We start from the raw sequence: 17720 nt of genomic DNA, 5'->3' as shown, positions 1-17720 counted from the left end.
TCTATTTGAGAAATTGTACAAGTTAAGAGAGAGAAATTTTTTTTTCAAGTTTTTACCTAAAATAAACAAGAAGAAAAATTATATGTTGATCTAGAGTATTAAGATATTTTGAACTTTATCATCTTTAAATTTTATTTTTTTATATTTTTGATTAAAAATCTAACAATTAATATGTTCTAAATATAAGTGTTATTGACACTTTAAAAATCTCATTTTATACTCTTCACAAATGTATTTTTCTTTCCAGATATAAAAAGTTCGAAGTGTAGAATAAGAAATTTAAAGTGTCAATAACAATTCCCTATCCTATACTCGAAAACAACATAAAAAAATCCGTGAACGACAATATATTCCTAATGTGTGCATGAAAAGCAGGTAAGCCTCTTTATTTTATTTGTTGACGGACCATGACGATGGTATTTTTTTTTTCGAAGTAAAAGTAGTACAAATCAAATTAAACAATTAGGGAGCCAGCCAAATGTGATTTGATTTGATTTGGTTGTTGGGAAGAAGTTTTTCAACGTGTGTCGAGAATATTGTCAGATACAATAAATGTCATAATACAATTGATTGTAATATTGCTTTAAATTTCTAATATAGTCATAATACATTAAATATTTAATGTATCGAACCGTATTTTTGATATACTGAAAATTTTATCCTCTTTGTGGGAGGTCCAACTTGCGAGCATAGTTGTTTGGAAAATAGTCATGGACATGGGAACTCAAAAGGCTGAAGCTCAATTTCCAAACACACATGCACTCGTGTAAACTTGGAATCATTAAACGATGAGCATGGACTATAGTCAAACAAAAAACTTGGAAGTGAAGAAAATTGGAGTATTTTTTTTAACTCTTAAGGGTGGTTTAGGGTTTGGTTCTTAATTGCTTGGGCAATTCATTCCCTTATCTGAGCATCTCGATTCTGCTAACTGACTCTAGCTAAAATGTCGAAAAAAATGTCAAAAAAGAGTAACTCAATCAGGCGAAAGAAAAATTGCTGGTTGTTTTTTAGATTTTAATTTTTTTTAAAATAAAAACTTGATTAAGATGGAACATACATGTCAAATTTGAGTCACCTTCAACACACACGAAATTTCTTTTTTTATAGTCCTTTGGTAGCGCACAATCATAAAAATAATTTTTTTTTTTTTTAGATCTAAACAACAAACAATGCTCTTAAGATTTGTTGACTATTAAGTATTAACCGTTACGAAAGATCATAGAGTGAGAAAATGATAAAAACCAGGAAGGTTCTCCTTGACAAAATGAGAGAGCGCCGATCACAACTAGGAAAAAGATGGAGATGGTTGAAAGATAGTAGAAACAAGTGGTGGAAGAGAGTGAAGAAGAGACCAAGACCAGGATGCCACCGACCCAAAGCAAAAGTCGGGGGATGCTGAGGTAAAAGTTCTTTCTCTATTTGTGTCCCTAGTGACTAAATTTTTTTTTTTCTGTCTCACCCTTTCTCATAAATGATGACTGGTTGGAGTAGTCACTTGGAATAAAAAAATAGTAGCTTGTATTAAACTACAACTTTCTATTCATTTTAGTTAAGATTTAGTCAACATAGAATGTAGATCTCCAAGACAAGGTCTTCATCTCAAATATTTAACAAGTTATTTTGGTTTGAGCAATACTAAAGGGAAGGATTTGGATCCTCTCCTGAGCTAATGGAGAGGATACTCCTCATCAATCATTCTGGGCAGTTGGATTTTTATCCAACGGCTACAATCATTATAACTTTAAAGAAACCCCCATATTTGTAGCCGTTGGATAAAAATCCAACGGCACAGGATGATTGATGAGGAGGATTCTCTCCATTAGCTCAGGAGAGCATCTAAGTCCTAAAGGGAATACTTTGGTTATGTCCAAGTGGGTCTTGTGTCAAACGACATATGGGTTTGAAGTCAGATGATCTAATTAATAACTTAGTCATAAGTTCCTAACTTCATTTACATATTTTGCCTCAGCTCTTTGTTTTGCATTGGGTCTCTCTTTTTCTTGATTGTATTCTTCAATTCTACTGGTTTTTGCTACTGCAATTACAGTCCACATTCCTATAATAGTATGTATACATCCTTTGCAGGCAAGCAAGAGAGTGAGAGAATAAATAATTGAGGCACACTATCTCCACAATCACCTTGCGTTCTGTTCTTGGCAACCATTTTACATGCTTATCGCTACGAACGAAGATGTCGACGAAATTTGTCGTCACTTAACCCTTTAGGCGACAAAATTAGCTTTAGGCGACGATGATGGTTTATCGCTAACATTTTTTGTGGTGTAGATAATAAGAGGCTTCACCTCTACTAAAAAGTGTCAACAACTTTGCCTGATTACTTTTATTGTTTTTTAGTGGATGATATTTGAACGGTGTGACGATGTGGAGTGTGTTGTTGAGAGGCACTATATGTACTTATAAGGAGTTGGACTACTATTTTATAGTCAAATGACTTTAGGTAGAGCTTTAATTTTCTTTATGGTATTATAGTAAGTTGGTTACACATATTATACATGCTTGGCTTGAATATTCTCATTAGTAAAAAGGCTTGTAAAGATGTAAAGTATTTAATTATCGTTTTAAAGTGCAACCTTAAGTTCCTTCCAAGGAGGGGCAGATGTACATTAAGACCATAGTGGTTTCAAGACCTGTCACATCTCAGGCTTGGCTCCGCCGTAGTACGATATTGTCCGTTTTGAGCCTTGGCCACGCCCTCACGATTTTGTTTATGGGAACTCACACGAGAACTTCTTAGTGGGTCACCAATCCTGTGACTGCTCTCACCTGAACTCTCTTAACTTTGGAGTTCCAATGGAATCTGAAGCCAGTGAGTTCCCAAAATGCCTTGTGCTATATGGAGGTAGGCATGTACATATAAGGCACATCACCCTCTCTCCGTTGGTCGATGTGGGATGTTACAGGACCACCCGAAATTCGAGAAATATACATGTGAAGGTTTCTCGAGAACCCTTCGAATGTTTGGTACGTGTTCCTTTTGTGCCTATCAAGTTTTTGATGTAATGTCTGCTAGGCATATCTTGACATGTTTTGGCGATATCATTCAACAATTTCTTTTGATATCACTCATTAGATTTCTCCGGCATATATCGATATCTGTTAACATGTGGGAAACATGGTTTGGCCGACGACAACAAACCCACCAAATATATATCGAAATACCTTACTGAATAAACTGAAATTTTATTTGCGCTCTGTGTTTCTATCCAAGAGTACCTAAAAAATTGAAGATTGCACCTCAAAAAGTTCGAACCCCAACGTCACACCTGCTTTCATGAGTTTGTTGACCAGCAAAGCCAAAAAGAGGGAGCGTTACTGCATGTATATGAAACATTGTTCACGCCCATCCAAGCAAATGCTGGATGCACTCATAGCCTCATCAGGAAACGACTTGATTGCTTGAAGCAAGATAAAAAGTGAAAATGTTAAAACCATAAATAACCTAGCTAAATTCCTCTCTTTCTGTCTGGAGACAAGCTGCAAATCTGATACCTGACTTATCTCCCCATCTTGTCAATTTCTGTTTCTTACTTTGCAGGGGGTAAAAATTTCTTGATTTTCCACAACTTCAGCTTACTTCTTTTACCTGCAGGATCATACTCTCTCTCTCTCTCTCTCTCTCTCTCCCCCCCCCCCCCCCCCCAACCCCATTATTTATATACATAATCTCTCATTCTGTGACCAAAGTGCCACACCGTCGCCAAAACTGTCTTCCTACACTACTGTCCTTCACTGAGACTGAGAATACTCTTCTACCATGGCAGACCCTTATAACTCCTCCAATCTCGACAATAATGGATGGATCAACTTTATGCCACTCCACCCTCATGATTGCCCTTCATTGCTCTCTACTGCTACTTCTTATGCCAACTCACCCAGAAGCACCCCCCTCACTTTCAGTGTTTCTAATCCTCCACACACCTACTCTTCACATAACTTCCTCACTGATAAGAAATCCTCTAATATTCAAACACAGATGCCCTTGTCCATTAATGATCATATCAACGTTTCCTCACCTCCTCTCAAAGAAGCTCTTCCTTTACTAAACAACTTACTAAGCCCTAGAGGGGTCCTAGAAGAGAAACATGGTCATGAGCCCTCAAGCAGCAGCACTATTACTCCAATGGAAGAAGAAACGAGGAACAAAGATCATGCTGTTTATGATGATGGTGATGACAGCGGCAATGATGAGGATAACTTGATTGTAGCCCTACACATAGGCCTCCCAAGTTCTTCTAATTCTGGTAACGTGCAATCTCAGTTTGCAGATCAGGTTCATAATAAGGAAGGACTGATCAGTAGCAGTAATAGTGATGTTGTTTCATCGGGTAACCCTAGTGTGGCTGTGAACAGACTAAACAAGGGTGATCGTTACTGGATTCCCACCCCTTCCCAGATTCTTTTTGGCCCAACTCAGTTCTCATGTTCTATTTGCTCCAAAACCTTCAACAGATACAATAACTTGCAGGTTATTTTATTTTATATATTTTTTATACACATATGGCTAGCTTGTTCCATAATAAAGAGAAAGAAATCCATTTACAGATTCTACTATTTTTTTTCCATTTAGTTTTTTCTAATTACATTTTGAAGGTTAATCGGTCTCAGTTAGATTGCCTTTGCAAGTTCAATTGCTTGTGGCTTAAACTATGTGTTGTATGCATGTATCTTTGCTTTTTATTTGTGTACTTGTACCATTTATATTTGAATGTTCACGTTCTTCTTCTGTAAAAGCCCCCTGCGCTCAGAATTTAAAACTTCTGCAGGTTCGATTTAATTATACATTTACACCTAGGAGTAGTGCTTCCAGTACCACTGCTTCTGCTTGTTAACTGATAGCGTAGCAGGACAGCTTCAGTAAAGAAAAAGATGAAGGTGATGGAGAGATCATCGTGTACATCAATTGGTGGCAGCTGGATATGTACTACAATTAACATTAGCAGTAGTTAGACTAAGAACTAAAGACTACCACTGTAGATTAAGAAATAAAGACTACCATTTGTGCTTTTACAGTTTTGGAGATTTAGTGACATCTTTCCTTACTGGGAATGGTAAAGTAAGGAATCATGGCACTAGGGGAAGTAGTTGATCCAATTCACATTCAAAGTCCTTACTGGTATCAGAGTTGGTATGTTTACGTGTTTAGTCTAACAACCACATATGTTCTAGGTCATCCAGTTAAATTTGTTCACGCGTTAGTGCGAATATAAACGTGGATTATTTCTGTCCCTAAATCAAACTTGTTTCTTGAGCCTGAAAACACACCTACTTCAGAAACTATGAATATTCTTGGTCAATGGTATTGACACTTAATTCTAGCTTCGTGCACTCCACCCAGTGACCAGTACAAAAAATTACCATTATTCATTTCAAAGTGCAAAAATTTGCCCATTTTATATATATTTCTTCTGCCCCTTTTTTTCTCTCATACGCACACATGTGTGGGTGTTTATAGAAGAATAATACCTGTATTCCCTCTATATATAATCAGTTTTTGGATATAATAGCTTGGCTCATTTTTAGGAAGTAAGAATTTTTACATTAATCATGTTAATTATAGTTTGGCATATATGCATAACTCATCAAAAATATAAGAATAAAATTTTCCTCACACACGGCACATGTCAATCTGCGATTGGTATAAATGTAATAATTTCTATTTTAGAGAGAGAGAGAGAGAGAGAGAAATATTATCCCTATATTATACATATATATATAATGCATATTATTGATGTTTGAAATGTATAGCTTAAGTTGCAGTTATAAGGCTTCAAAAGTTCAAGTTGCATGATGAGGTTACTTGTTTATACATACGAAATTGTATATTGTAAATCTTTTGGCTCTAACATTACTTTTTCTTCTTCTTATTTATAGAAGAATAATACTTGTATTCCTTCTATATATATAGTCAGTTTTTGGATATAATAGCTTGGCTCATTTTTAGGAAGTAAGAATTTTTACATTAGTTGTGTTAATTACTGTTTGGCGTACATGCATAACTAAAAAAAACAAATGCAAAAAAATGCAAAAAAAAAAAAAAACTGTGATTGGTATGAATGTAAGAATTTCTATTTTTGAGAGAAGGGGACAAGTATTATCCCTATATTATTCATGCATATTATTGATGTTTGAAATGTATAGCTTAAGTTGCAGTTATAATGCTTCAAAAGTTCCAGTTGCATGATGAGGTTACTTATTTATCACATGAAATTATATACTGTAAATCTTTTGGCTCTAACATTACTTTTTTTTTCTTTCAATGGAATTAATTAACTGTACAGATGCATATGTGGGGGCATGGCTCTCAATACAGGAAAGGACCAGACTCGCTAAAGCGAACTCAACCCACAGCCATGCTAAGACTCCGTTGCTATTGTTGTGCACCAGGTTGTAAGCACAACATTGACAACCCTAGAGGTGCAAAGCCACTCAAGGACTTCAGAACTCTTCAGGTACATTACAAGAGAAAGCACGGCGTCCGATCCTTCATGTGCAAACGCTGTGGCAAGGCATTTGCTGTGAAAGGTGATTGGAGAACCCATGAGAAAAACTGTGGCAAGATTTGGTACTGCATTTGTGGGTCTGATTTTAAGCAAAAGAGGTCTCTCAAAGACCACATCAAGGCCTTAGGTCGTGGCCATGGATTGTTCGATATTGAGTGTTTCGAAGAAGAAGAAGAACCCGCATCCGAAATTGAACATGATGCCGAGGCTTCAAGATAGTATACTTCGCAACACTAAGATTTATGTGTATCCATGTCTTATCTCTATCTTCAGCTCATATATATACTTATCTCCAAATGTATATTTGTTCCTTATCCTCATGAATGGACATATGGTAACTTGGCTTTGCCTTTCTTATGTGTACCTTTTTTTTTTCATGTATTTTAACTAATTAGCAACTTCAACTGTAAACAATACAATTAAGATAGTATAAATGATCGCCACCTAGTACAATGATCTATGATATTCTTATTCCTTACTTGTAAGTTCCGGGGGCAAATCGTCAATTTACTCTTTATTTCCCCATCCCCATAACCAATTTATTTTCCAATCCCTCGCTAGTGTAAATTTAGCAAATGGTGAGTGAAGTAGCGTTATGTTAATAATTGTATATGGATTGTGTAGGAGAGGATTATTTGCACCAAGGGATTGCCGGAGAGTGGAGTCACAGGTCTGGAGTGATTGCGTACAAATGGAATGACAAGAACAAGAGACCAAACACTGGAAGTGGGAATTGGAAGAAGAGATGGAGCTGCGATGAAAATGCCACACCTTAGGGGATGGCATGTTTCCTATGATGATGGCTTCACTTTTTATTAGCAAGAGTTGAATTTTGCTTCAAATTAATAATTAAAATGTACATTGTTAATATGAAGTTTGTTAAAAAATGGTTCATAAATTTGTAACAATCCGAGTTTCTAACTTTTTTCTTGAATATTAACTTTGCTTTGATGGGTGAAAGTTGATGTGCGGCATTGCTCCGTCAAGGCTTTTGCTCATTGCGGAAACCCCTACTGCCTCCTGTAGGAGTCTGGGCTGTGGTTCAGACCCAGTGTGCATGGCTGATCATTCTCTTGGAGCTAATGGTATCAGCTAGTTGCTCACCAACTAGCTAATCAGACATGAGCCCCTCTCGGGCGGATTCCTCTTTTGCTAGCCCACGGGTATTAGAAGCTGTTTCCAGCTGAATTTTAAACATCTAAGTTTGTTTTGTAAACAATGCGGCTAACTTTCTTTAGACGCATTTCATGTATTCAGTATCAGTAAGCTGCTTATTTTGTTCTTTGTTCAATTTGGACAGTTCAGAAACGGTACCTTACATCCCAGTGCTTCTAATCAGTACAATTTGGTTTGTTCTGGTTTCTACTTGTGCAGGACAGTCTCAATTTTTGAAGAAAAACTTATGTATTCCAACTTCCAAGTCACTAATTAGGGAGGAAGCACAACTCATTTCATATAATAGCAGAGAGCCTTTATTTTTTATTTTTTATTTTTTTTTATTGGTGCAGAAAAACTATAAATTCACTAATTTTGAAGTGCTTATGGAATTTAAATCGAAAAAATAAGCCGATGATGGCCTACACTGGAAGGGATCGATCAAACGTCGTTTTATTTCATGATCAAAATCTGTATATATTGCAAATGTGCACACAGAACCACATTGACAAAAGGCATCAAATGTAATAAGCTAAAAGGATCCAATAGTTTTAAAGGACTCATGAACATGCTGCAACAAGTCATGGTCACGGTTCCACTCCGTAATTGGTGCATTGACAAAATGTGCATACAGCTTGTTCTGAGCACAAGTCACTGAAATCAAACTATGAGTAGCAACTCCATCGATCTCATACACGTAGTAAACCTGTCCCTTCTCGTCCTTCCTTTCCTCCGATGTCACATTATCTGCGCTCGCTAGCAAGTCCTGCAAGTTCACATCTGACAGAGCCAAATTGTTCAGCACCACATCCTTCGGTGCTAGTTGCCTAAACCCGGAAAGGAATGTCAAGTACTCTTTCTCTGACTTCTTCTTCGGGTTATAAAATTCGCTATCAGTCCCATTTGTACCTGTTCATCAAGAAAAATATACTAAATATTGAGTTATGAATCACAGTTTGACAATATACATATGGATATATTAAGTGCTACAACATAATTAGCATGTGACACATATGTCGTAGATGTTGTGAGCATATACGTACGTACCCTTTTCGACTTTTGATACCAAACGCTCTTTCCATCCATCTGGCACATCATAGACATACTCAGCGGAGGCCTTCTTGTCGGAGTTGCCACCGTAACCGCCATAGTTGGCCGCGCTGGCAGCAGTGCCATAGTAGATTTGGTAAGTTGTTGCTGTGGGGTCCGCTAATGAGGGTGGAGAGGCGGTTAGGATGGCAGCTGCAGCGGCGGTGGCAGTTAGTGTGGTGGTTAAGGTAGTTAGGAGTGGTTTGCAGGGTGGGATGGGGAGGTGGGATTTTGGGGTTAGTGGAGCTGGGGATGGTTTTGGAGATGTGATGGTGGTGTTGGTGGCGGTGGTGGAGGAGAAGGTTGAGGGTGAGAACATGGTAGCCATGGAACTGTTGAGGGGTGTGGTTCTTTCTTTTCTTTGTTATCTTTAATTTGACATTTTTCCTTATCCAAAAAATGTGGTGGTGGGAGAAAGTTCGGATATTAGACCATTTCACTGTAGAGGATGTATGGATAAACAAAAGTATTCAAAAAATAAAATGCAGGGATAAACCACAGAAAATATAACAAAAGTTGCTCCTTTTTTTTTTTTTTTTTTTTTTTTTTTTTTCCAAATAATCTTGCATCTCTTTATGTGGAGAATGCACTTATATTATTCTTTGCAAATAACGTATCTTATCGTGTTTACGCCAAAATTTGGTAAGGTTAATTAACAAATAGTGGTTTTTATGAGGTAAGGTGGATTTTAGGGTTGGAATCCAGGAGTTTTAGGATTGTTAGCTTTGCATCTGATGTCAATTTGCTTGTTTGATTAAAGTCATGGACCGTTATTTTCTTTGTCTAGATACGTCAAATGGGCTCATACTAGAGCATCTATGTTCTTAATAGACTGGATAAATTTAAATTTTATTATCAGAAGTATTCAATTTCTTAACCTTCACTTAATGATCATCTTTACAAAAAACTATTCGAATCATATATCGCTCAATCATCCAAATACATAGAACAAATGAAAGGTTTATTAAAAATTTGTTATTTGGTACTCAGAACATCCATTTGTTTCATTCATTTAGATGCGTAAATGAAATCTTATTCAAATCGTTTTTTTTTTTGTAGAAATAATATTTAAATAAAAATTTAAAAAATTAAAATTGTTTCGATTTAAAAATTTGTACGATAAAGATATATGGGGGAAATGCATGTATTATCTATCTATATATATAAAGTGAGCACCCTAAAATAGTGAAACATTTAAAATACCATAAATTGTCCTTTAAGAATTTCATAAATTACAATTGAACCAAAAGAAGTTAAAGTATTTAACCATATTTTTATTTTGAATGAATTTAATATTTAAAATTATGTCCAATAAGACGACAACACGTAAAATGACTTAAACTATGACAACGATATTCGTGTAGTATAAATTATACGCAACTCATTCATCCATCAGGTAATTAAAATGCAAGACTTGGTGACAAGAGATTTACAACTAATGATAACTTGACGTAATCTACTTATTGCCATGTCACCGCCTTCGTTTAGGACATCTATTCTATATATATAAAATGAGCACCCTAAAATGGTGAAACATTTAAAATACCATAAATTGCCCTTTAAGAATTTCATAAATTACAATTGAACCAAAAGAAGCTAAAGTATTTAACCATATTTTTATTTTGAATGAATTTAATATTTAAAATTATGTCCAATAAGACGACAACACATAAAATGACTTAAACTATGACAACGATATTCGTGTAGTATAAATTATACGCAACTCATTCATCCATCAGGTAATTAAAATGCAAGACTTGGTGACAAGAGATTTACAACTCACGATAACTTGATGTAATCTACTTATTGCCATGTCACCACCTTCGTTTAGGACATAGGATTTATGCATCTATGCTAAAAATCGGATAAAACTACCAAATTGAGTCCATTGGTTCGGTTTGGCGGATTTTGTTTTATTTCACTAAACTTACTTAATCGAAGTAATTAGATTTAACATCAAGAAAATTGACGGTTTATGATTTAAATTGTTTTGCATGTCTATATCAAATAAGGATTTTTTTTTTTAACATTGTGTTAATCTGAGTGCTCTTTTGATTTTATATCAATTCATGAAACACGTCTTATCTTTAAAACTCTAACCTGTCTTTTTTTTTTTAATCTCTTTAGTCATACTTAACCGCTAGCTATCCTTCTATAGAAGTTGTAGTAGTTTGAAAAGGAGTTTCGTTGCTCCCATGAACGGCACTGCATCCATTCTACCCAAAATATCAGCTAAATTAATGGCACTCACCACTAGTTCGTGTCAATTTTTATAACATACGTAATTGTTGTCCTTATTTATCTACTTTCAACAATTAAGTAAGAGTTTTGAAGAATAAAAAAGAAGAAAAATTAATTTACAGTACAATATACTATTAGGCTATCAGATGTAACTGTTAGTCATCTTCTATAGAAGTTGTGGTAGCTTGAAAAGGAAATTCATTACTCACATGAACGACACTACGTCCATTCTACCCCTAAAAACAGCTAAATAAAATGGCACTCACCACTAATTCGTGTCAACTTTTGTAATTGAAGTGGCTGTTGTCCTTATTTTATAAAATTTTAAAAGTTTAGTTAGAAACTGATGAATGTAAAAAGAAGAGAAACGTTTAGTCATGGTAATCATGTGTTACATACAAGAGATGCATGTGAAAAGTAATTAGTCTACTATTAATGTGTAAAGATAGCGTCTGTATATTAAAAATAAAAATAAAAATAAAAATAAAAAGAGAAAATTTGAGGACCCAAGTGGATGGATCACTAAATATGTAATTAAGCGTCATAACCAAAATATGTAATTTCTGACAACCTTCCGCATTGTCCGCGACCCGTCAAATTCAATCCTCTTTCCCGTCCACAGGGGCATTCCCGAAATTACAATTCAGAACCAACGGCCAGTTTGTATCGTACACCGGCCGCCACAAAAACCCTAGATACTCACAATTTTGACTTTCCCTCTCACTCCCCTTCTCTTGTCAGAGTCTGAGGATGAATGAAGGATTTAAGGCACGCTGATCGTCGCTCCCAATTCTGCTTCTTCGCCATTTCATTGGTTCCGAAGCTTTTTAGGTTTTCCAATTTCCAATTTTTGTTCCTCAGAAAAGCCCCTTTTGCTTATCTCTCGATTACTTGATCGCCATGTCCAAAAGGTGAGTTCTTTTTCATATGCAAGAAACGAATTTGGATATTGAGTTGGTTGAATCTTCCATTTTATAGATGTTGTGATTTTGCATATTGAATTTGTTATCATTTTTATTGTGTTCTCTTAGGATTCTTGGAATAGCTGTTTTTAATTTAATTTATAATTTCTTAAAATTGTATGGTTGGTTGATTTCCCTTTGATTAGTTTGCTGGGTAATGTAGGTTAGAGGTCCTCTGTGAATCAATGTTTTTTGTTTGTTTTAATATTTACTGCTATTGTGAATTTCTAACACATTTCAGGCTGGTTTACATTTAAGAAATGGTGGTATGAGATCATTTGTGATAAATATTGGGACGAGTTTGTAACTTTGAGTCGTTGTATCATTCCAAAATCTGATCTTTTTAAGGATTTGCAATAAAAAGTGATGGAAGAAATCCTTTAGTTCATGTAGTTGAAGCGGCTCTTCGCATGTTTTTTTTTTTAAACCTTACTTGGAGAGTAGGGTAGTATTGGAGATGATTGAATTTGAGAAATTTTCAACGTAATAGCGTGTTTTGCTAATTTCTGTATCCTGACAGTAGCCATATAACAAAGAGGATTCATTGGCTGTTGTAGATAATTGAACTACTTGTATTGCCATTTCTGATTACCTCAGGGTTCTCTGCAAGTTTTTTGCACATGGCGCCTGTTTGAAGGGGGAGCATTGTGAGTTTTCACATGATTGGAAGGCTTCACCAAATAATGTAAACTATTTATGCTACTTACTTTAGTTGCATATGCATTAAGTAATAGTGATCAACAATTGTTACCCTCTTAACTTTTCTTTCTGGTCCTTCTTAACAGATATGTACCTTTTATCTGAAAGGAGCTTGTGCATTTGGTAGTAGATGCAGATATGAACATGTCAAAGCTTCTCGGGCTCAGTCTTTCGGTTCGTCTTCATCAACAAATTCTCAGCCATCCCTGGTTATTGATTCTGCATCTTTGGTTCTTCCTGCAAGAACCTTAGCAAGTGGAGTTTCTCTTGCGCCACTCTCTCTTTCAGAACTCTCTGCTTCAAGTAGTCCTTTCTTAGCTCCCTCAAAACCTGCCTGGAATGGTTCTCTGGATGGTGATTATGATGATGATGAAGGTAGTGTTGGGGAGACTAGGAATACTAGACCAGAAGATCGTGCTATTTGTTCATTTGCTGCAGCTGGTAATTGTCCTCGTGGAGAAAAATGTCCTCATATTCATGGAGATATATGCCCCAGCTGTGGAAAACATTGCTTGCATCCTTACAGACATTTGGAAAGGGAGGAGCATATGAAGATATGTAAGGAAAAGCAGAAGCAACTTGAGGCTTTGAAATGCAGTCAAGAAATAGAATGCAGTGTTTGCCTAGAACGTGTTTTGTCAAAGCCCACAGTTGCTGAGCGGAAGTTTGGGATACTCTCAGAATGTGATCATCCTTTTTGCATATCTTGTATTAGAAATTGGCGCAGTAGTTCCCCAACATCTGGTATGGATGTCAATAGCGCATTGAGAGCTTGTCCAATATGTCGGAAGCTGTCATACTTTGTCATTCCAAGTGTCATTTGGTATAAGTCAAAAGAAGAGAAACAGGAAATTGTTGACAGCTACAAAGCAAGGCTCAGGTAGTTTTCTTCGCAGATGTCTTATTTTCTTTTGAAAGCTGGAATTCAAGTGCCCTGTCTTCTTTCTTGGATATTTTTTACTATTTTTATCTCAGATATAAAGAAGTTACTCAATTTGAAGGACAGAAATATCAACTGTTTATATTACCATTGTGATTTGAAGTTGGAAAGGGCTTTAGAGTGGGAATTTTGGGATCTCTTTCTCTCTTCCTCATTTTTTTTGTAGTTATAATTATTTTATATTGCAGGTCAATTGATTGCAAGCACTTCGATTTTGGAAATGGGAACTGCCCATTTGGAACTAGTTGTTTTTATAAGGTAACAAGAAGTGCTACATGGAGTTTTTCTGATGCATTTGTTATTCGCATTGGTTTTTCTGTCATGTTGAGTGCAATTAATCATGTCAACAATCTAATGGTGATTTGGATAAGTATATGATGGTTAGTCTACTTGCTGAATCTGTTAATGTCGCATATGTTGAGCCTCAAACAGAAAATCCTGGACACTGTACCTCTGTTATTATTTATTTGTGTTTGTGGAGTCATGTGGTATATTATGTGATGGATTTTGGCTTAAGCTCCTTGAATTTATTTTTTTATTTTTTATTTTTCTATTTAGGACTTGCTTTATTTTTTTCTTGTCAATTGTTGTTCTGATTGAATGTGGGGCAGATGCCTAATTTGTGGTGTAAGAGTGTAGCTTTTGTAATGTACTTGAGGTTTTGTGTTATAATACACTTTGTTTTGTATCCTTTATGATTAACCAAATATTGAGTTATATAATACACTTAGTTTTCTCTATGAAAACATTATTTCCATGTCACCAACCAAAATTTACATGGCTTGTTGGCTGCAGTTGAAGTGCGTACTTGTTAAGTGGCTGGTAGGTAATGATAAGGTGGTTTATTATTCCATATTAATTTTTTAATAAATTTACGCTTAATGCTTTGGTCGTTTAGGCATTTGCAGTCTGTATTCAAGTGATATGTTTGATTTATCCCATGCTCATGCCCGTGCAACGATAACTAGTAACATTTAGAATCAATGGATTTTTAGTTGTTGAATAATCTTTTTAGACATCTTTAGTTCTCCCAAGGGATTGCAGTGGTGTATGCTTTATAGGATTGTAGTCAAATGGCTTACTCTAGTTTCTTTTTACCCAGCTCAACTAGGTATTGGTTAACACGGGGCTACATTGGATAACAGATTGCTTCAATCTAAAATTAGTGTTTCTAACGAGGACCAATGGGTTCATCATTATCTTTGTTTCTTTTTTGTGCATCTATTATGCATCCGTGGCCTTAAATTTGAATAGTTTCTCGTCTCTGGTTTAGTATCTTTCTTGTGATGATGGTGACACCAGATTGTAGATGGTTTACGAAGCAGTTTTAGTTTATAACATGTTCTTTTTCTAATCATTGCAAGTGGTTTTGCTACTTTAATGGGTTTATAACAGTCTCTCTCTCTCTCTCTCTCTCTCTCTCTCTCTCATTCTCTTTGTCTCTCTTTCTGTCTCCCCATCCGGTGTATGTGACTTAGTCTATCATAGAATATTAAAACCTTCTATTGATTTATTAGTTGTAAAACCTTAGAATCATGTACCTTTTGTTTTTCATTTTACTTTCCGGAGAGGATTAGCTTTGTGACACCTTTAATGGATGGAATGTTTGTTGTATTCCAGCATACGGTCAAGCCAGGCTCATATGTATGGAAATTTCACAGGCCACCTCCAAGAAGGCCTCCTCCGAGAAGGCCTCCTCCACGGCGATATGATATTGCGCCTATGGATGTCATATTTCATATGTTCGAGCACTTAGAAGAATTGGATGATTATATATTTGAAGATTTAGAAAATGAAGTTTTAAACTCATGGGAGAGGGAGTCATTAATGCAGATGGGTTTGTATACAAGTGACTCGAGTGAAGACGAGATAGATTTATGGCCTTGAGATACTAGATTTAGCCATTTGTATCATCTGAAATTTCCTACTTGGTTTTGGCGTTGCTGTGTTATGATTGTGGATTGTATTTAACAACTCCTATTTATGAACGATGTGCAGATTTACCCCCTATTAACGGGGTTAATTTTTGTGAATCTTGGATAGTGTTCATTGGAACAGTGTGATATTTATGCTAACGATACAAAAGTTAACTTTAAATTTGAAGGCTAGTTTACTGAAAAAAAAAAAGGAAAAGGAAGAACGAAACTGTTCTATGGTTTTGATTTCCATTCATGCTATAATCTTTTAGTTGTAAACTTATCTGACCAGTCACCATGTTGCCCCATTTTGGAGTGTGTTGTCTATAAAATTAGGTGCACATGGCAATTGCTACGGGCAAACAAAGTCTACTTTGTCATGCATTCTGTCTTCCTCATCTAATTTTATCTGCAATGCGGCTTTTATTTTAGGTCTGTCTACTGTCATGTACACTTCCGTCTCAAAGTATGTTTGAATCTGCTTTTTACTTTCTCTGCCGGTAGTCTGTTGTGGTGTTTACTGTTATGCTCTTTGTGCTGTTTGCATGCACTATTGTTTACTGTGCTGGTCCAGATCCTTTTTTTTATTTTAAAGTAATTGGGTAATGAACTTGGCTGTTGGTCTGACTGCAGCATGCATACCGAGATGGCCGTTTGGAGGAAGCAGCACTGCGTCATATTGGAAATGAAGATGGTCAGACAGTGATAGCCACAAATATTAGGTTTTACTCTGCACCTTTGTTCAAGTTCTCCATATACTGTTCTTTTCATACTAAACTATGGTATTTTCCAGGTTGTCAGACTTTCTTGCTGACCTACACATAAGGTGAATAATGCCGTTACAATATTCCAATGTAAGTTTATTCAGTGGTTGGATTCTGGTTCTTTACTTATACTGTTGTCCAGAAATGTATTAGTGGGCAGACCTCTAATCTGAAGGTTAAGTTGTCAAGTACAACATACTAAGTGCATAAAATCTTTTTGATTGGCACACCCTGAAACCACATGGTTGGACCGTAGGAGGTTATTAGAGTTGCACATTGATGATTTTCCCTTCATTGATGATTTCAGTGAAAAAGTGCCGTGTGCTTAAATGTGCATGATTTTTTCGCAACAAGAACACATGCGCAGCTCTCATGCTGGTTTTTGCAATTGCAAGTAGGATACTCGAGTGGATTGCAAGGTGTGGTTCAGGAGCTTTAATTTCTTTTTAAGTATAATTTTACCTGCAGTATATATTTCCCTTGAATGATACTGGAGGTATGAATATTTTTTTCTTTCTCATACACTCATTTGAACTTAATTGTCGCTCTTGTGGAACATGAGGCCGAAAACAAACCTTGTACTATCCGATTTCTCTCATTTTGGCGCACTCGATCATAATTTCAGTCCCACCTCATTACTTCCTACTATTGATTTTTACACTGAGCATGGATTTGAAAGCATTGTATGCATATAAGACTGAAATGTAACTACTCTTGGATTCGTCTTTTGCTTGTTAATAAAGGTGAAAGTCAAAATGCAGTGACCGGTATAAACACCTAATATCTAACTTTTTTTTTATATTCTTGACGCAGAATTGATTGCAGGATGGCTATCCAGTTGTGGGAGAGAAGACATGCTCGGTTGTCGTAAACTACATGTAACAGAATTCTAAATAAAGTTATTACCGAGCGGATGAGTGTATGTTGAGGATTTTGACACTTATGCAATGTGCCCGTCTGTGACTTGGATGAATGTCTACAGATGAGGATGTCGATTATTTGTGTTAATGATCAGGTTTTATTCGGACGAGTTCCATTGTGGTACTTGTAGTTTCACTTTTAGGAATGGCATCATCAGCCTGCAGGTAGCTGGAGTATTCCAATTTAACGTTTATTGTTTTATAAGTCCGGTTCGGACCAAGCCGGCATTTGCAAATGGGTTTACAAAATACAACATAACGTTAAGGACCCAGCCGGCATCAGAAGTATATTGACAAGTCTTTGTTTTTATTTTATTCCGGTCGTATGGAATATAACTATGGTCGTAAACGACACAAGGTGTTAATCGGGCGGCGGGTTTTAGTCAGACTAGGTGGATCTTTAATTTTTATGTAACAAAAAAAAAATGTCTATTAAAAAATACATAATTTTATTAGAATACATAAATTGAAAAATAGAATGATATAATAGATTATAAAATATTAGAACAT

General features: G+C 35.9%; 3 protein-coding genes across 6 annotated transcripts; 2 read left to right on the top strand and 1 right to left on the bottom strand.

The window, feature by feature from the left end:
• Nucleotides 1-3832: 3832 nt before the first annotated feature.
• LOC137733356 (zinc finger protein WIP2-like) lies at nt 3833-6743 on the top strand. Its single transcript, XM_068472508.1, has 2 exons — nt 3833-4489; nt 6303-6743. The coding sequence occupies exons 1-2, from the start codon at nt 3833-3835 to the stop codon at nt 6741-6743; spliced, it is 1098 nt and encodes a 365-aa protein (XP_068328609.1).
• A 1377-nt stretch (nt 6744-8120) lies between these two features.
• On the bottom strand, nt 8121-9170 carry LOC137734915 (thylakoid lumenal 19 kDa protein, chloroplastic-like). The gene is made up of 2 exons (XM_068474238.1): nt 8727-9170; nt 8121-8588 (listed from the first exon to the last, which is right to left on the bottom strand). The coding sequence occupies exons 1-2, from the start codon at nt 9094-9096 to the stop codon at nt 8212-8214; spliced, it is 747 nt and encodes a 248-aa protein (XP_068330339.1). The 5' UTR covers nt 9097-9170; the 3' UTR covers nt 8121-8211.
• Nucleotides 9171-11540: 2370 nt separating this feature from the next.
• LOC137735323 (putative RING-type E3 ubiquitin transferase C3H69) lies at nt 11541-17326 on the top strand. Of its 4 annotated transcripts, none has more exons than XM_068474741.1 (8): nt 11543-11920; nt 12569-12656; nt 12757-13550; nt 13799-13868; nt 16160-16248; nt 16320-16352; nt 16598-16709; nt 17104-17326. In XM_068474741.1, exons 1-7 carry the CDS (start codon nt 11910-11912, stop codon nt 16617-16619), a joined length of 1107 nt encoding a protein of 368 aa, XP_068330842.1. In that variant the 5' UTR covers nt 11543-11909; the 3' UTR covers nt 16620-16709; nt 17104-17326. The 4 variants fall into 4 exon arrangements, with proteins under 4 accessions (XP_068330841.1, XP_068330842.1, XP_068330843.1 ...); XM_068474742.1 differs by having other exon boundaries at nt 11544-11920; nt 16320-16380; XM_068474743.1 differs by lacking the exon at nt 16598-16709 and having other exon boundaries at nt 11544-11920; nt 16320-16380.
• The last annotated feature ends 394 nt before the right edge of the window (nt 17327-17720 follow it).

The sequence above is a fragment of the Pyrus communis genome, chromosome 5 (assembly GCF_963583255.1).
Source record: "Pyrus communis chromosome 5, drPyrComm1.1, whole genome shotgun sequence".
NCBI lineage: Eukaryota > Viridiplantae > Streptophyta > Magnoliopsida > Rosales > Rosaceae > Pyrus > Pyrus communis.
Note: the sequence above shows the minus strand (reverse complement) of the source record. Positions and strands in the feature narration are given on the sequence as shown.